The 19,698-nt window shown below is 47.1% G+C and overlaps 1 protein-coding gene across 14 annotated transcripts in view; it reads left to right on the top strand.

Annotated features, from left to right (window-relative positions):
- The window catches only part of TMEM131L (transmembrane 131 like), a 173,390-nt gene that overhangs the window by 103,597 nt on the left and 50,095 nt on the right, over window positions 1-19,698 (top strand). For all 14 annotated transcript variants that reach the window (XM_042234251.1, XM_027956227.2, XM_027956226.2 and 11 more), the window contains 4 exons: window positions 15,793-15,870; window positions 16,055-16,208; window positions 17,448-17,506; window positions 17,831-17,939. In XM_042234251.1, the coding sequence (XP_042090185.1) occupies window positions 15,793-15,870; window positions 16,055-16,208; window positions 17,448-17,506; window positions 17,831-17,939 (400 nt within the window). The remainder of the gene's footprint in view (window positions 1-15,792; window positions 15,871-16,054; window positions 16,209-17,447; window positions 17,507-17,830; window positions 17,940-19,698) is intronic.

Below are 19,698 nucleotides of genomic sequence, written 5' to 3'. Positions count from 1 at the left end.
CTTTGATCTCACAAACCGCTCATGCCTGGAGCCCTTGTCATCCCTTTCTCCAGGCAGTCTCCCCATTCACAAGCTTTCTTCCAGTTCTGCTTCTATTTCCATCCTTTGAGACCCAGTTCAGCTATCTCTTCCTTGTGAGATCCCCGGGCTAATGTCTGCTCTGGTCCCTCAGCATGTGGTTTAAGCCTCGCTGCAACATTGAGGTTCCTGGGCTGCCTCCTTCCCCTGCTCCACAACGAGGCTCTCCGGGCCCAGGCCCGTCTCTTCTTCGTTTTTATAATCTCAGCATCAGCTCAGCGGTTAGTACATTGAGGGCAGCCCCCAGAGTTTTTAATAGGTAGATGAGTCAGTGGGCATCCGAGTTGAGAGCCCCAAATAGCACATCACCTCGGCAGAATATCCAAGATTTGTGTGAGTTCACCTTTTCACCACATCAACCAGATGGCCTTCTACAGATTTACTACCAGGGCAGATGGTATTAAAATTCTTATTTTAGAAATTGTAGAATGGTCTTAGAGTTTAGGTTACTTGGTGGAGGTTGAGGATACAGCTAGGATCGGCAGTCCTGGCTCAGTTTGCTTTAAATTTTTCCCCAGGTAATGATTTCATATTGTTGACTTCGTAATTGATGTTCCAGGAAAGATAAATGCAGATAAAAAATTTTTTGCAGCATTTGTATAATGGCAAAAACAGTAGAAACAGCTTAAAGGCTCAAACATGGGAGAAGGGTTTGATAAGTGTGTCAGCATAGTACAGTATTAAGTCATTGTTCCAAATTAGTTATAATGCTACGTAGAAATGTCTGCAAGCAAATGGTAGAATATAAGCTAGACTGCATTCTGTGATTATAACTATAAAGTAGATAGTGGGATATAATATGTAAATAGAGTTGTGTTAGGCTCATGAAAAAGCAGGAAGTTCTGTTTTTATTCATTTGGGTTTTGGCTGTGCCATGTGGCATGCGGGATCTTGGTTCCCGGACCACGGATCACACTTGTGCCTCCTGAGGTAGAAACAGAGTCTTAACCACTGGACCACCAGGAATGTCCCAAGAAGTTCTATTTTTTTTTTTTTTAACATTTTTCTTTAGTGTTGTTTTGGATCCAAGCCATTGAGATTTGAGAAACATTTGAGTGATTTATTTGGGCAAAAAAAGAATTTAAAATTAGCATTCTCTTAGAATCTGGCATATAAGGTCCCTAAAACAATGACGTTGTCTCAGAGAGTTAAATTATTACTACTGGAATCACTGTAAAATAATATTTATTGTTAAAGATGGAATTATAAGGCAGTATGGGAAACAGAGAGGCTTTAAAGGTAAAGGAAAACCGATGACACACAGTTCCCACCAAGTAAAAGTTCTTTTTCTTTATATGTGTGTCCTAAGATGGTATCATAGTATTGAATTCTCTCAAAGGGAGATTGTGATGATAAGAAGTTACCACGTAATTTTAAGAGAGCGCAGGAAACCAGAGAAGTGAAAAGTTGGAGCTGGGCACGAGGGCCTCAGCACAGGGACCAAGAGGCACGTTTCCTCACCTCCTTGCTGAGCTCTCCCCCGGCACGGCATCCTGTTACTAGATTGTGTAAAGGGGAGATTATTTCTGGATCTTCTGGGTGGTATCTAATGTACCTCAGCCCTGGTGTTCCTGCCCGGTTAAGCCTGGCGCAGGCTGGCTTGGGCGCGCCGCCGGGTCTGCTGCCTTCCCCCTGCACCCTCCCCCCTGCCCCTGCCGCGGGGACAGGTGTGGGCTGGGCTGCAGGGCCAGGCTGTGGGGGGGTCACCCCAAGTGTTGTCCTGTGCCTCGCCACCGCCGCCGAGGTGCTGATCCCTGTCAAGTGAGGGTGGCCGTGGGCAAGGGAAGCTGTAAACTCTGCTGGGAGGAGACAGGAACAGCTCCAGCCACAGTTTGACGGAGAAGTGGAAAGGGGCGGGTTTCTCACTCACCAGTTGCAAAGGTCTGAACGAGGATCTGGAGCTGGAAAATAAAAGCAGGGGAAGGTTAAAGGCCTCGGTAGCTGCCGTGTTTCCCTGAGATCTTACATAATTAGTTAAATGAAATGCACAGCTCTTCTGGGTGTGATAGTTACGAATTCCTAACAGTCTGGGTAGAATCATGTTTTTAATTTGACACTAATTTGCCTGATAAAAATTATCTTTTTTTTAAAAAAAACATAAGAACATTAGGCCGTCCAACTCTGGAGAGTTATTACTGTATGTTAGGAAAATATATTGCATTACCTACCGACCTCAGAATACAGCTTTTAAAGCAAAGAAACTGCTTTGTTAAAAAAAAAAAAATTTTTTTTTCATTGGAGCCTCCAGTGAAAATGATTCGGTGGGATGGGAACTTGGGAAGAGATAGACGGTTGTCGAGTAGCAGCCAGGAGGGGCCCTGGTGGAGCCCAGGAAAATACCCAGAGCTGTGGGTGTGGTATAACCTCGACCCCCCTAGCCAGGGGCCTTCTCCCCCCAGCCCCACCCATCAGCCCTGCAGCTCTCAAGTCTCTGTTCTCTCGGCAGAGCACAACAGCGTTCTAGAACAGTTTCCTGGTCCCTCTGTTAACTCAGCATTTGCTTGGTCCCTTTTTTGCCTCCTGGGAAAATTGACTAGCTCCTTACTGAAGAATCTGAGAGACCCCAATCATAGCAAGAATAATATGCTGGAAGGTTTTTTGGTTGTGTGTGTTTTCCTTCACTAAGATTATAAGCACCTTAGGAGCAGCAGTCATGTTCTAATCAGTATTTTATCACCTGGCACAGAGCCTCATCACATAACTTGTAGTAAATAAATGCTTGAGGGTTGAATTGTTTTTGTTCAGTCGTGAACTGCAGTGTGCCAGGCCTCCCTAGGGACTGAATAAATCACCTTAAAAAGCAAGAAAGTACAGTTTCAGCTATTGACAAAGTTATGAAAGGAGTCTTTTTTTTAATTAGTTAGCTAATTTCCTTCGGGTCTTCGTTGCTGCACGCAGGCTGCTCTCCCGTTGCGGCCAGTGGGCTGCTCGTGGTGCTGGCCCCTCTTGCTGCGGAGCGTGTACTCCAGAGTCCTGGCTCAGTAGCTGTGGTGCGCAGGCTTAGCTACCCTGAGGCACGTAGGGTCCTCCTGGACCAGGGATTGAGCCTGTGTCCCTGCGTTGGCACCCAGACTCTTTAGCACTGCGTCACCAGGGAGGTTCATGGATCTTTTTTTGTTGTCCTGCCAACATTAACTGTGTTCGAATATTCTAGAAGCTTTTGTTAGAAGATTTGAACATGTCCGATAAATAGCACTTCTCCCCTTGAGTTCTGACTGGTGGATAAGAATCAGAAGCTGGAACACTGAAATGCCTTCTTTATATTACTGATAAGCCGCATTCCCTGTGTCAGCTGACATGAGAGAGTCAGAGGTGCTAACTCCCTGTCCCCAAGGGCAGACCTTGGTGTGGCCCATTGGAAGGGACTTCTTTACAAGTTGAGGAAAGGTTGATGTGTAGTGTTATGTAAGTTACAAGTGTGCACTAAATATAGTGATTCACAGGTTATACTTCATTTCTAGTTGTGAAATAGTGCCTGTATTCTCTGTGTTGTACAGGGTATCCTTGCAGCTTAGTTTATGGGACAGAATGGTTTGTATCTCTCAATCTTCCCCCTCTGACTCTCCTTCCCTCTCCCCAGTGGTAACCACTGGTTTGTTCTTTATGTCTGTGAGTCTGTTTATTTTTCTGTCTGACTCACTGGTTAGCTGTAGTTTTTAGATTCTACATGTGCGTGAGGCCATACCATATTTGTCTGACTTCACTTACATAATAATCTCTAAGCCCATCCATGTTGTTCCAGATGGCAAAATTCCATGCTTTTCGTGGCTGAGTAGTATTCCATTGTACGTGTGTATTCCACCGTTAGCCATTTATCTGTCGTTGCTTCCATATCTTGACAGGTGTAAATAATGCTGCTAGGAACGTTGGGACGCTTGTATCTTTTTAAATTAGCGTTTTTGTATATTTTAGATATATACCCGGGGGAGGAATTGCTGGATCGCATGGTAATTCTCTTTTCAGTTCTTTGAGAAACCTCCAGACTGTTTTCCACGTTGTCTGTGATGGTCACTTGGTTGTGTCTGACTCTTTGCAACCCCACGGACTGTAGCCTACAAGGCTTTTGTGTCCGTGGAGATTCTCCAGGCTAGAACACCGGAGTGGTTTCCTGTGCGCTCCTGCAGGGGATCTTGCCAGCCCAGGGATCGAGCACTGCGGGTGGATTTTTCTTACTGTCTGAACCACCAGGGAAGCCCTGGCTTTTCAGAGTGGCTGCACCAATTTACATTCCCACCTAGAGTGCACAGGGGTTCCCTCTTCTCTGCATCCTCATCAGCACTTGTGATTTGTGGTCTTTTGAGGAAAACCGTTCTGACAGGCGTGAGGTGATACCTCCTGTGGTTTTGATTTGCTTTCTTTCCCCTGATGATTAGCAGTGATCTGTTCATTGCCTGTTGGCCATCTGCTTTTCCTCTTGGGGAAGGGATGTTTGAATCCAGGACAAGCACCCTTCCCCAGGATGTAGAGAGAAGGAGAAAAGAAACCAGCTCCTCCGATAGTCCCCACCCTGTCACCCTGCCTGCAGTACAGGCTCATTGTCTGGCCCAGTCATAGGTGACTGCCTCTGCCTTGAGGGGAAGGCAGGCTGGGGCAGAGGGGCAGGAGTATCCCTGTTTAATTTCCTTATTCCATTGGCTCCTCGGTTTTGTACCTTTGACATGTTGGACTTATCTGTGGTTAAGCCTCCCCTCTACCCCCAACCCCCGATTGCGAGGTGAGCTGACTGCTGGTGGCCATACACCTTCCTTTCCGAGGCTGTTCCTTCTCCCGTCGGTTTACCAGCCCTCTTTTTTGTTCCTTGCGGACTACTGGGGCACACAGTGGGGTTTGCCCTGGGAAGCTCTCAGCTGCACCATAGTAATTCGTCAGTAATCTGCTCCAAAGCCGCTCTGTGCCCTGAGCCTAAGGGGCATGTCCTCATGGTTCCCATCCCAGATTCTTTTTGAGTATCCAATATAGCTCCCCAGAGCTTTGAAAGAGGCTCAAATAACAGAATTAAGATATTCCAATTAAAAACACAACTCCAGCCTTGTACGGATGCACCATCCTAGACCTGTATAGTATAGTAAATGAAGTGAATTCTAAAACCCACTTGGATTAAAGTCTTGGTTCTGAGTAATCTTGGCCAGATTACCTAACCTTTTTATGTCTCCGTTTATAATACAGATAGTAGTGCTACCTCCTAGGAGTGCTGTAGCTGTTGAATAAATTAATACATGTAAAAAGCTTAGAACCTAGTATCTGGCACACAGCCGAAATGCATTTATCACTTTAAAAAGTTTTTGTGTATCAGCTCTCTCCTACTATGAAAACTCTCAGGGAGAAATTTAAAATTCAGAGATTCAGTCCCTGGCACAACATGAAAGTTGGAGGCTCTAGTCCCATATCAGATTTTGTTGGCCTGTGAGTTAACATGCAGAGAATTTGAAGTCCTCCCTGATTCCTTATTTTGTCTTTTGTGTTAGAGAGGGGCTCCGTGCCTGTGTGCAGCTGGGGAGCTCCAGCAGCCCCAGCCTGGCACACCTCCTCCCCCCCCCCCCCGCCCCCCGGCCGCCACCCCTCCCTGCGAGGATGTGTGTGCCTCCCCGGGGGCTTCAGGAGTCACAGCAGTTCAACACCAAGTCTCTCTTGATCTAGAATTCTGACACGTAGGAGTATTACATTGTCAACCTTAACATGCACCAAATTTGGAAAACATGCCCCCCAGCCCTCAGGGCATGAATTCTGAGCAGAACTGTTCCCAGTATTTCGTCACTTGCCAGAGGGAGGGCTGCAGGGCCGAGAGAGAGCACCCTCTGCGTTCAGCTTCAGTTTGTGCCAGTTGTTCTGAGCCTAAGACCTGTGCCCTTTTTTTTTTAATAAAGTTTTCATTGAATATGTTACAGTATTGCTTCTGTCTTTTTTATGTTTTGTTTTTTTGGCCATGAGGCAAAAACTCTGACCAGGGATTGAACCCGCACCCCCTGCATTAAAAGGTGGAGTCCTCACCGCTGGACCTAAGCTCCACAGTTGGAGGTTGCCTGTCCAGAGGGGAATCGGAGGAGGAGACGCCTGCGCCTGCCACCTCCTCTCTTGGGAAGCGACTCCGAGAGGCTTGCGGTGGCCGCGCGTCTGTCCCCTCCCTTCTGCAGGGAGCCCGTGGGGCAGGCGTTCCTCTGCAGAGCGGAGCCCCGCTCTATTTCTACTTCGGGATGGAGTGGCGGGTGGGGGTACTTTGAGACCTGTGCCTGATGTGGGATGTGGCTTCCCCGCCTCTCGCAGAGGGTCCTGGAATCTGCTCTTTGGGAAGGTGGTTCCTTCTCATCCTTCTGGTTTTGGGTGGAGCTTGTTTGCAGCAGACTCCTGATGGGGAACTGTGGTTGGCATGCTGGGGGTTGGGGGCCCAGTCCCGTGCCCCCTCCTCCGGCTTGTGCGTCTGCCATTCTTTGCCCTCAGGCTGTGCTGGTTCATTCCTGTCCCCTCTTCCGTCAGGGAGGCTCGGATGAGTTTCTGTTTAACCAGCTGCTTTTGCAGCCGTTGTCCCTACCACTTGTAAGCTCCTGCTGGGTGCTGTAATTGGTGCACCCCCACTGCCCACTTTTAACCTTTTCCTTCTTTTTTGGTCTAGAAGTAGTGTTTCCTCGAGAGGGTCCTCTAGATATTTTCTTGAGAGTTCTCCCAAAGCAAGAGAGGTACAGTTGCTGGGGTCTGGGCCTGCTGAGTTTGCTTCTGTTCCCCACACTGACTGGGTGCTCGTATGTTGGTGACGCCCTCCCATCAGGCCAGCGTCGAATACAGGGCTGGGGTCAGTCTGCCTGTTCTCCCTGGTTCCCCTTGAATGGGTCTCCTCAGTGCTGTGCCTTCTCTCAGACTGGGCCCTGATCCCATAGACTTTGGGAACGTGTTCCCTCGGGGCACAGGCCTCGTCCTCCCGGCTCCCTGCCTCGCGGCCTTCCAGTTTGTGCAGTCCTTGGCAGAGCTGTCTCCGTCTTTAGAGATGCACATAGGTCCTCATTTGTCTCACTGCAGGTTCTCTGCCTGGCTTTAGAAGTGAGTTTCCCCATAGCTCCTAGAGCTGAATCCTGCTGCCTTTTGAAGGAGCAATTCCAGTCCTCTGAGATCTTGCTTGTCTTCCTTTAGTAGGGGAGTTTTGGTGGTTTCCTTAAAGCTCAGGCAAGCACAAAGATGCAGCTGCGTCGCTTGAGTTCGACTCCAGGCTGTCCCTGGCTGCCCGTTGACCCAAGCAGCATGATCTCCTTTTCTGTTATACCTTTGTGTGTTGTTGCCAGAGGTGTCAGCCTTTCTCCAGAGGGCAGCCCTCTCTCCCTCCTGCTTCATCAGTCTGCCTTCCTTTTTTTGTTGTTTTGTTTTAGTTCCTCTTGTCCTGATAGGAAAATGAGAATGTTTCTGTAACCTCTCTGATTTCTGGTGTGAGCCTGATCGTTCCAGAGGACAGCCTTCAGCGGTTGCCTTCTCCATGCGCGCAGTACTTTTGTTAGTTGCTTCTCTGACTCAACCCGAGATGACAGCGTGTCTCTTTAATAAGAATACCCTTATTGCCTCTTTAGGTATAAGAGCTGCTACCCCTGGATATGTCTACCTCTTTGGATCTTGAAAATCGGAAGTGGCAGTTGGCATTTAGATGGTTGTTAGCTGTGGGGCCAGTGAGTTAGAGAGGAATTCTTGAGTCTGTGGACCAACCACATGAAAGTCAACAAACCCTTTCACAGTTCTGACTCCCGGCCAAGATAATGCATAAAAAGGAACAGCATTTGGAGCAGCCTGTCCATACTGCCTGCCTGGCGTTGGATTCAGCACAGCTGCCTTCGTGTTCTGGATGCTCTCTCTATCTTGAAGAGGGTCCTGACTCTGGGATACCTTTTTGTTTTGTTTTTCTCGCCCCCCCTTTTTCCTGTGGTAAACTATGTGTAACCCCCGATTCGTTTACCATTTTAGCCATTTTTAGGTGTACAGTTCAGTGGCATGAATTACACTCACATTGCTGTGTGGCTATCACTACCGTCCACCCCCACAACTTCTTTGTCCACCCACACTGAAACCCTGCCCCCATTAAGCAGCGATTCCTCCTTAGTCCCTTGTAAACATTATTCTACTTTCTGCCCCCAATTTGACCGTCCTGTGTCCCCGCATACGTGGATTCGTACCGCATTTGTCCTTTCGGGGATTTCCCTGGAGGTCAGTGGTTGAACTCTGCACTCCATTGCACGGGGTGCAGGTTCGATCCCTGGTCAGGCAGCTGTGATCCTTAATGTCGTGTGGTGCAGCCAAAAAAAAAAAAAAAAGGATTTCAAATTGTAATGAAATATACATAAGAGTTGTTTTAAACGTTTGTCCTTTGGTGGCTGGCCTCTCTCATTTAGCACATTGTCTTCAAGAATTAGCCATGTGGTAGCAGGTGTCAGAATTCCCTCCCCTGTTGACTGAAGAATACTCCCTTCGGTGTTTATCTCGTGTTTATTCTTCAGCTGTCTGTGGGTTTTGGGCTGTCTCCATCTGGCTACTGTGGATAATGCTGCTGTGAGTCTAGGTGTAGAAATACCTGTTGGAGCCCCTCCCGTCACTTCCGGGCGTGAACCCAGGAGCGGATCCGCTGGAGCATGCTGCGGTTCCGCGTTTACCTTTTTGAGGAGCCACCATACTGTCTCCCACGGAGACGCCCTTTTGTTCACGGTCCCCTCTGTGCCGTGCCGCCTTGGGTCAGAGCCGTGTGGTGCTGCTCCTGAACTCATGCAGGGCCGGGGCCCCCCGCTCAGGGACGGGCCAGGCCTTCAGGGCTCCCTTGCCTTTGCTTAAGGCCTGGCATCAGCCATTGTATAAAATAGCTGCTTGCCGTCGGGTTGAGCCACCGTGACCCGCTGCGGTGGAGGCCCAGTGCGGCCCTGAAGCTGCCAGCCCGGCTGTGGCAGCTCGAGCCTGCTGCCGGCTGGAGAGGCCAGAACGTTGGGCAGGCCGCTGCCGCTTGGTCCAACTGGACGTCTTCATAGTCAGTGTTAGCTTGCGCTCCCCGCTGCGTGTAGTCTTTCATGATTCCTGGCACATTTCAGGGGTGGGGGAGAGGGAGGTGGAGTGCAGTGAATGACTTCTGTCTCTTTTCTTGCGTTCTGAACCAATTATGAGGTAAGACAAGAAGAATTTGAAGCGTTTAAGGGGGAAAGAAAGTCCCTTCTCTTGGAAACCAAAGGTTTGGGAGAGAGGAGTTTCTTTTCTAACAACTTAAAAAAACCCATTTATTTGGCTTCACTGGGTCTTGGTTGCAGCTGACCGGCTTAGATGCCCTGAGGCTTGTGGAATCGAGCATGTGCCCCTGTGTTGCAAGGCGGGTTCTTAACCCCTGGACCACCAGGAAAGTCCCCCCGTCTAACAGCTTGGACGTGGAGAAAATAAAATACTTTCTAGAAGCATTTAAGTTACTTGTGGGATTTCATTAATTGAATGCATTAGTTGTGAATAAACAAGCAAATGCTCCCTTCTGAGGGTCTGTTTGGTGTGCTATGATTGGCATGGGTCTCATTTAACGCTGCTGACATGGCCATGAGCCCATTACCTCTGCTTTATGCAAGAGAAAGCTGAGTCCTGGAAAAGGCTCATGGAGAATATCCCCAAGGTTTCATGTCTGGGGTTTCATCTTGAATCTGTGTTGACTGCAGAGTCACTTGGCCGCACCACCTTTCCTAAAACGATCTGGATAAGGAAAAATCTGATATGTGTGCTGAACCCTTTTCCCTTAAATAAATAAACTCATTTCAGCCAGTTCTTAGGGTTTTACAGATATTTTAGTGAGTGGGCCTGGCAACGTAAGTAAATTCTGTTTCAGTGGTTACATATGTGAAAACCAGGTTAGTGGTAGTGGTGAGGGCTGGTTAGTACCGGGGTAAGTTAACCCTGCAGCACCTGTTGGTGAGCCAGCTGAGCCTGTCTGCTGCACAGGAGACGCTATCGTAGGACTTCGGTTAAAGAGTGTGAGTGCTGTGTAGAAGGGACCAGGAAAGTGCTAGCACTCTGTGAGTGGGCCACTGGCTGGAACGGTCACGTGACTTACGTGGGCTCTGTGTTCCAAAGACACATGTGGGCAGAAGAGATTTACCTGGATAAGACCTCTGCGGTTTAGCATTCAGAATTGTGAAAGGGGGACCTCCTGGTCATCCAGTGGCTAAAGCTCCGGGCCCCCAGTGCAGGGCCCCCAGGTTTGATCCCCAATCAGGGAGCTAGGTCCCACATGCCGCAACCAAGCGTTCATGCGCTGCAAATGAGGACCCTGCATGGTGTCACTGAGACGGCGTGCAACCACACAAGTAAACGTGTTTAAAGAGAGTCAACACGTGTGAGAAAAACCGTGAAAGGAAATCTAAGTAATTGGGGTTTATCCGAGAAATTCTTTTGTATTTCATGCATCGTATTCTGTAAATGAGACGCTTTCACGTCTGATCATTAATGGAAACGTCGTAATTTCAAGTCTCTTGTTCATTCTGAGTTAATACATTATAGACTCTCCTATACGTTTGTCAGGATATGGTTTGTTCTTTCTTGTCAATGAAAATCGTCTCCAATGACTTAGAACTTTCAGCCCATCGTTTATCTTTCCTGTTTGATTGCACACAGCCCCCCAGAATCACCCTGTGCTCCTGGCCTGGTACACAAAGACCAGTTTTTTAAGCAAGTAGAGGGAGGTAATTTTTTTCTCTTTCATCTCATTCCCTAAGTTTAGACCACTTCTCCACAAAACCTTGGAAATACATGCCATACAAAAGGCATCTTAACAGGGCTATTTTCTCGACAGTTGCATTCTCTCTTGGTATGGTTTTCTAAGACATGTTTTCATGTTGAAGAGTTTTTAGGCTTGCAAGTACCTGAGAAATAAGCATGACCTGTTCAGAGTTACGTGGAAAAAATACCGATGACTCAATAAAAGAACTGCTTTTACTTTCCCCCCTGTTTTTCCACTAGCTAACCTTTGGGGACCTTTGATAAGTCATTTAAGTCCTACAGACTGCATCTTTTCCCACCTTCTAAAAAGGAATAATACCATACACTTATGTGAAAACTGCTGAGGAGGTATTGTTTCTTTTAGCCGTCAAATTTATGAACTAATTTGTTAAAATAATGTGGGAGGTTTCAAAAGAAAAGTAGGCTTTTGTTTTTCTTTTATAACCTGCCCAGGCACACGTCTGCGTAAGCGGTTAAAACAAATGTGCTCATCTGGGGCTCTTTCAGAGAGAATTTGTTATCCCAGTGTGCTAGTGGTTGCCCCAAGCGGCTCATGTTTTGGTTATAGCTTCCCTTCTTAAGTCAAGAGTGCAATACTTTTGTTCTTTTGGGAAAGAGACATGGACATTTAAATTTCTCTTTGAGAGAAGCCTGCATCTTCAAGGGCAGTTTGGAGGTGCTGGCACTCCCCCTTGTGGGGCTCTGAAATATGTTGTGCAGCAAATAAAACGACATAGTTTATTTTTGTTATGTTTCCAACTGATAGAAGAATCTAATTTAACATGATAAATTATAAATTCATTCATCCAGAAATTTACCAAGAATGGCAAAATAGTGGGCTCTAAAATCAAATCACTGTGCAGGTAGGATTTTTAATCATGTTCAAAGTCATAATTTTGGACTTTTACCTTTATTTCAACATGTGAAGAAATATTTTAGGCAAGAAAATTGCCTTGTCAGATTAAGACCTATAGTTAAAATGTTATAGGTTACTTAAACAAAACCCAGCCTAATCGTAAACGTGTTGATATGGGTTTCTCTTTAAACTTTTTTTTGGGAAAGTTTCAGATCAGAAGTACGTGCCAAATACCAGGTTCCGATGCACACTTCTGTTTTAGAGCCATTGTTTAGTTTTAGTTTCTTGCCCCTAGCAGGCTTGGACCTTTCAAGCGAGCATTTGTGATGGTGCACCCCCTTCTCTCCCAACATCAGCTGTCTACCGAGTGCTGATTAAGTGGTAGATATTGTGGAGGAAGCATCAGGCAGGGTGCCACGGTCTGCTGGGGAAGGCAGGCCCTGAACAGGTTGCTGTAGTGTGGTGGCCTGTGACCTGAGTGTGAGTATTGGCGTTGACCCCCCTGGTGCTGTCAAGGACCACCTCCCTAAGAGTAGTGTTTCTGCTGGGATGTGAAGGATGAATCAGATTTAGTTAGGTGGAGCGGAGGATGGATTAGGAATGAGAGTTCAAGGCAAAGAAACAGCACGTTCAGAGGTTGACGGCAAAATGGAGCAGAAAGTAGGTGAAGCTGAAGCATAAACACGGAGGTAGAGAAGAGGCAGGCGCCCGGGTTTGCTGGTGCCGTAAAGGACTTGGGGTTTTGGCTGAGCAGGCAGTCTGGGATGGGTTCTGAGCAGGTAGTGATGTCACCTGGTTTGTGTGTTAGTAAACTCATTCCTGATGCATTGTGGACAGTGCAGAGGAGAGGACAGGGGTAGACACGCGGAGACCGGGACGGAGTTACTATGCCAGCCTGCTGCCCCCTCCTCCTCCCTCCCACCAGGGCAGAGGTCCGTCAGCTTTTTCTGTAAAGGCCCAGAGAGGCGTTTGTTTTGGTTTTGTAGGCTGTAGACTCTACTGTGCCTTCTTAGCCTGAAGGCAGCCACAGGCAGTTTGCAGAGAGAGCGTGGCCATGTTCCAACCGGACTTTATCTACACACAGGCTGGTTTTGGCCCATGGGCAGTGTGCTGGCCCGGTCCTTAGGGTGTTAGGAATGAAGGGAAGTGAACACGTCCAGGGGCTGCAGAAGACAGCCGCTCAGTACGCCTGGGTTCTGGGTTTTTGGGGGAGGCTGAGTGAGAAGGCACGGGGAGGTTGGTTTCCAGGTTTCTGGCCTAAGCAGTGCTATGGGGAGTGGTGTGCAGACGCAGCCCCCAGCAGGGGCTGTGTGTGAGGGTGCGGGGGGCACCTAGGCACTGGCTGCACGTGTGGGTGTGCAGAGACGCCTGCACCAATGAGATAAGCATGGGTGGCTTCGGCGTGTCGGGCGAGAGGGCAGGGTCGCCCCTCTTGTTGGGCGAGAGAGCAGGGGACAGACGGAATCTGCAGTGACTGTGACGGCTGTGCCGGAGGCAGCAGAGCCAGCGGACGCACCAAAGAGGGTGAGAGAGACACCAGGAGACGCCAAGAGGGGAGCAGGGTCGGGCAGAAGGGGGTTTCTTTGGGGTTGGGATACACGGGGTCACTTAGAGCTTGACTGACAGTTTCAAGGAGTAGGTGGGCTTTCTTTGTTTCTGTTTTTGATGTGGGACTTGGCTCACAGAAAGACAAATGAAAAATGGAGCTCTTCCTTGAGATTTGAGGTTCAGTTTACAGATGATGTTACTGTTTAAATCTAACTGATACGAGCAGTTACTTTTTTAAAAATTAATTTATTTTAATCGGAGGGTAATTACAGTGTTGTGGTGCTTTTTGCCGTGCACTGACATGAATCACTCACAGGTGCCCATGTGTCCCCCATCCTGAACCCCTCCCACCTCCCTCCCCACCCCATCCCTCTGGCTTGTCCCAGAGCACTGGCTTTTGAGTGCCCTGCTTCACGCATCAAACTTGCCCTCGTCATGTTTCTCATCCGTGAATATACATGTTTCAGTGCTGTGCTCTCATGTCGTCCCACCCTCGCCTTCTCCTGCAGAGTCCAAAAGTCTGTTCTTTACATCTTTGTCTCTTGCTGTCTTGCATATAGGGTCATTGTTACCGTCTTTCTAAATTCCATATATCTGTGTTAATATACCGTATTGGTGTTTCTCTTGCGCAATTACTTTTTAAAAGAGCCTTGGCTAAATGTTTGGTCCTGTTTGCAACCTTGGTTAAGTGAAAGTGAAGGCCGCTCAGTCGTGTCCGACTCTTTGCGGCCCCGTGGACTATACAGTCCATGGAATTCTCCAGGCCAGAACACTGGAGTGGGTAGCCTTTCCCTTCTCCAGGGGATCTTGCCAACCCAAGGATCGAACCCAGGTCTCCCGCATTGCAGGTGGATTCTTTACCAGCTGAGCCATAAGGGAAGCCCAGCTTGGTTAAACCCCTTAACTATTTTTACCACACTTTAAAGTGTAATATGCCATGGTCCCTTGGCGTCTGCAGGGGGTGGGATCCAGGAGCCCCCAGGGACCACACTCCCAAGAATGCTGAAGTTCCTTCCAGTCTGCTTCCATGGAACTGAGGATCCGCTGTATTTCATTCTTGTTTTATACATTAATTGCTGAATGACAGTTGAGGTAGTTAAAGATGTATTTTTAATACACTTAGATATTCTTATAAATCTAACAAATTAAACGTAATTGTGGTGATTCTACTTAAAATGAAATCCTCCGGGAGTGAATTGACGTGTACCCACAGGTGAGTCAGCCGAGGATGTGGGGAATGCCTTCGTACCTTGCTGACATTTTCTGGTGTTCTGACCGAGACTGCCAAGCCACGTGCCGCCTTTGTAATTACTAGGCCAGACGTGTCGGACCCAACAGAAGAGGGGACCCTCGGGACTGGCGTGCTGCAGGCCTGACGTTGCTGTGCGTTAGCTCTTGCTGCCCCCGCCCTCCCACCCAAATGGCCATATGCCTGGATGCACTCTGCATTTCCTCGATGTCATCCCACGCGTTAAGATCTTTGAACTTTGTGAACGTCTGCCATCTTTTCATATACTTTTGTCTCTGCCATCCGCCTCTCTTCCACCTATTAAAAATGATAGCCAGGTGAATGGTGGACCTTCTCCTATGGTTTTGTCACAGCATCTAAGGTCATTCTACTGATGAGAGCCAGGCATCAGAACCATTAATTGGCTCTGCAGATGGTGACTGCAGCCATGAAATTAAACGACACTTGCTCCTTAGAGGAAAAGCTATGACCAACCTAGACAGCATATTAAAAAGCAGAGACATTACTTTGCCAACAAAGGTCTGTCTAGTCAAAGCTATGGTTTTCCCAGTAATATGGATGTGAGAGTTGGACTATAAAGAAAGCTGAGCACCAAAGAATTGATGCTTTTGAACTGTGGTGTTAGAGAAGACTCTTGAGAGTCCCTTGGACTGCAGGGAGATCCAACCAGTTCATCCTAAAGGAGATCAGTCCTGCATGTACAGTGGAAGGACTGATGCTGAAGCTCCAATACTTTGGCCACCTGATGCGAAGAGCTGACATTTGAAAAGGCCCTGATGCGATTGAAGGTGGGAGGAGAAGGGGACAACAGAAGATGAGATGATTGGATGGCATCACCAACTTGATGGACATGAGTTTGAGTAGGCTCTGGGAGTTGGTGATGGACAGGGAAGCCTGGCGTGCTACAGTCCATGGGGTCACAAAGAGTCGGACATGACTGAGCATGAACTGAACTGAACAGAGTGAACCTACTTTTAAATAAGAGCAGGCGCCTATGTTGGAGCAGAATGTTAAAAAAAAATATAAGAAATGCCAAGCAACAGTGTTCCTGTGTATCTTTAGAACATTTTTATCTGCTTATTGCCATAACAGGAATTTTCATGTTGCCCATGGGAGAGCTTGTGATTTCCATTAGATGTGAGCTCAGTGACAGAAGAGATTTTTCTGTTTTATTCACTGTTGTATTCCCAGCAAATAGAATTTTGCCTTACATTTAGCAGAGGCTCAAGTACATGTTGAATGAATAAAATGAATGAAGAAATCTAATTTCTGATGAAGTGATAGATTGTTTACTATTGATAGTAGATTGAGACTTTTGCTTCCTTGTAATTTCTTTCCCTCCTTTTTCTTCTTTTAGGCGGAAACCACTAATTCCAGCCTCTTGCAGGTGCAGCTGGAGTGCAGTTTACATAATAAAGTGTGCCAGCAACTAAAGGTAAAATTAAAAATTCAGTGTTTCCTTCCTGCCTCTTTGTTTAGAAATAAAAAATAAAACAGCGTGTTTATTTGCAGAAGAGCATATGCTTTTCCCCCAAGTGCTTTTCCCCCCTAAGATTTGAAATAAAAGAATTAAGTTGATTTCTCGAGTTTTCCCTTTTTTCCCATCCCTCCGATCTCAGAGCTGTTATGTGGAATCGGATGACGTTTTACGGTTACAGATGAGCATAATCGTAACAATGGAAAACACCTCCAAAGAATTTGAAGAAAACACGCAAGATTTGTTAGATCATCTCTCTATTATTTATGTAGCTACAGATAAATCTGAGAGCTCAGGTATGGCAGAATCTGTAAACTTTTCTGTTGAAATATATTTTGGTTCACCCGCATCGTCTTTCTGAATCATTTCATTTACTGAGAGATCGCAGATTGCATTGCTGTGATCCAAGACAAGGAGATTTTGCTTTTGTTATTGAAACCCTGCAGTAGTGACTAGTTTTCAGTCTGCATCTGCTAGTAAGGGTGTATTATTTTTTAAAGTAAATTAAGTGGCAACAGCAGACCATTCTGTGTTTTCCCGAGAAATAGTTTTCTTGACGTTTTGAAGACGGTGAACAAATTAAATGGGCACCGCAGTCTCATATAAACATTTATGCAGTATTTTACGTCTTGTGTCTTGGTTCTGTTTTATGACTTGCAGAAGCTCAGTTGACCAGGTCATCCTGCTTGTATTTTTCATAGTTGATGGTATGTGCCTGGTATGGCTTGATCCTGGATGCCTGACAAGTCAGAGTAGTGTGAATTACAGTGTTCCCGTCTATGGATTTTACCTTTGAAACTGTGCATCCTACTTAGCAAGAATAACCTTGTTTATCAGTTTAAGTTTCTAAGAGATTTTGTAGAGGACCTAGGATCCATGAATTTTACCATGTCAGCTTTGCCATTGGTTATCAACACTGTTCTGGTACCGAAATACAGTTTTACATTGGCCTTAATTGTTGACCAAACACAGTTTACTTTCCCGTCCTCAGAACTGATTACAGCAGTCAGGGGTCGGCAGGAGAGCCTTCTCGTCCTGGGGTTCCGAGTTTCTGCCGGTTCCCAGGATGGCCAGGTGGACTTGAGTGCAGGGAAGATTCCTGCAGCATGGGCAGCGTTTCTGTTGGTGAGGATTAAAGGGAAGCCTGCATCCTGAGGTCCAGGCTTTTATTTTTCCCAAGTGTGGTTGTCAAGTAAGGAAGTGAGGGGCTGTCTGATCAGTAGGAGACAGCTTTCTGGGAAGCTGTCCAGTTGGTTAGTTTCATCTAGGGAGCAGGAGTGTGACCCTACACGCAGACTTTTTCTATTAGCAGTCCATCATTAGAGAGCCTGTGTTGACAGGTGAGTCTTTTTGCCAGAGTCCTTTTTCTTGTGACTTTGAAGAATACCCACCAGAAAACAGCTCCTCATTTCAATTTTCATGTTGGAAGATGAATTGCATTTTTTTAAGAGAATTGTGCTAGGTGATGTTTTAACTAATAGTGAGAATGAGATGGCCCTTTGTTTTAATCTCATTACTTTGATTCTTTTGAACAGATGATTCAGCAGTGAATATGTATATATTACATTCAGGAAACAGCCTTATATGGATACAGGTAATTTTAGATACTTGTGTAAAGTATACTTTAAACTTACAAGTGTATATTTAATTAGAGAACATGAGGACTTTTGAGAGAACACTTGTCTCTGTTATCTTTTGCTTCCATTGAAACCCGTTTTCCCTTGCTTGAGCCCATATTTGGATGAAGGTTGTCAGCACCCCTTCGTGCTATTACAGAATAGCACGTGTCATTACCCCTGCTACTGAACAGTTGCTCTCTATGCCATCCTGAGCTACTCAGCCATTTTAACAGGGTTGATTCCACCTGGATCAGCCTCCACCCCGCTAAGAGCAGTATTGTGGATTGTTTTTGTTACAGGATGTGCGTCATTTCTCCCAGAGAGATGTCCTGTCTCTGCAGTTTGAACCGGTACTCCTACCTACTTCCAAAACCAACTTTACAAAAATTGCTTCTTTTACTTGCAAAGGTACAGATTTTAAAAATGCTGGAGGCTGTCTTCTTGTTTTCGTCGTTTAGTCGCTATGGTTCTAGTTCTTTCTGCGACGGCTCAGCTACAGCCTAGGCGCTTGGGCTTCCTTTCAGTTCCACAGCCTCAGCAGTTCTAAGAGGTGGCCTGATGGAAGCAACAGTGCTGTGCCGCTCTTATGATGCCACGTGAGTAGGGTTTTGAGTTTACAGATCATAACTCAGTTGGTGGTTTGAAAGGCCGGGTTGTACACGTGTGAGGGACGCACTGCTTTTACAGGTAGGGTTGTGCACCCCCAGTTTGGTTTCTTTGTGTAGGATGCAGTGCAGGATACCTAGTGAGTGTCCAACCCAGTCCTGTCCTCAGTCTCACTTACAGTTCAGGAGGTTTCTGCAAAGGAGTGAAATGCATTTTAAATATAGGAAAACAAGACCCGACTCACTTATATTGAAAGGAATGTTAATTCAAAGCAGTAAGTGAGGTATAACTTAGGACTTGGGTCTGTGCAGATTAGAGATTGTTAGTATTCTGTGTTAGTAGTGACTAGAAGGAAAACAACACTGATTTTTTTGACATGAGTATAATTTGATACATGCTATTTAGGAGAGGAAATTGGTCCTTTCTCTGAACACTTAAGATGTGCACGTATGCTCTCTGATCCTGAACTCTGCTTCTCCGAGCTTTTCCTGGGAGTGTGTCTTCATGAGATATACACTTGTGTATATTCAGAATTGTACTAACAGAAATATGCACTGTTTGTGGCAACAGAACAGGAGATTGGTTAAATTGTAATTCATCTGCATGGGGGTGGGACCTAGGCCTCTGTAGGTATTAAGAATCATACACAGGGATGCAGTGTGGGCAGGGTGGTTCTCTAAGGGCCGTGTGTGTGTGTGTGTGTGTTAGAGCCCTGGACGGGTGCCTGGAGTCTGCAGTCTCGGCAGGGTGGTTCTCTAAGGGGCCCTGTGTGTGTGTGCGTGTGTTAGAGCCCTGGACGGGTGCCTGGAGTCTGCAGTCTCGGCAGGGTGGTTCTCTAAGGGGCCCTGTGTGTGTGTGCGTGTGTTAGAGCCCTGGACGGGTGCCTGGAGTCTGCAGTCTCAGCAGGGTGGTTCTCTAAGGGGCCCTGTGTGTGTGTGCGTGTGTTAGAGCCCTGGACGGGTGCCTGGAGTCTGCAGTCTCAGCAGGGTGGTTCTCTAAGGGGCCCTGTGTGTGTGTGTGCGTGTGTTAGAGCCCTGGACGGGTGCCTGGAGTCTGCAGTCTCAGCAGGGTGGTTCTCTAAGGGGCCCTGTGTGTGTGTGTGTGTGTGTGTGTTAGAACCCTGGACGGGTGCCTGGAGTCTGCAGTCTCGGCAGGGTGGTTCTCTAAGGGGCCCTGTGTGTGTGTGTGCGTGTGTTAGAGCCCTGGACGGGTGCCTGGAGTCTGCAGTCTCAGCAGGGTGGTTCTCTAAGGGGCCCTGTGTGTGTGTGCGTGTGTTAGAGCCCTGGACGGATGCCTGGAGTCTGCTGCCAGTTGTTTCTCTTGTCTAGGGAAAGGTAGACGTTTATTTTCACATCTTTTTGTTAGTGTTTGAATTTTAGGAGGGGAACGTATATTAACACACAGCAAGAAAAAAAGTCAGGTGTTAGTATCAGAGTTAAGAATTCAGTACCAGTGGGACGGTGTCCTGACCTGGCTCAAGGAGCACATTGAGTGAGTGACGATTCAGCAGTGGATTTTGGCAGCGAGGTCCCGCTTTGGCTGTGGCTCCTCGTGATCTTGG

Source organism: Ovis aries, chromosome 17, assembly GCF_016772045.2.
Source record: "Ovis aries strain OAR_USU_Benz2616 breed Rambouillet chromosome 17, ARS-UI_Ramb_v3.0, whole genome shotgun sequence".
Taxonomy (NCBI): Eukaryota; Metazoa; Chordata; class Mammalia; order Artiodactyla; family Bovidae; genus Ovis; species Ovis aries.
This window is presented reverse-complemented; position numbering and strand designations above follow the sequence as displayed.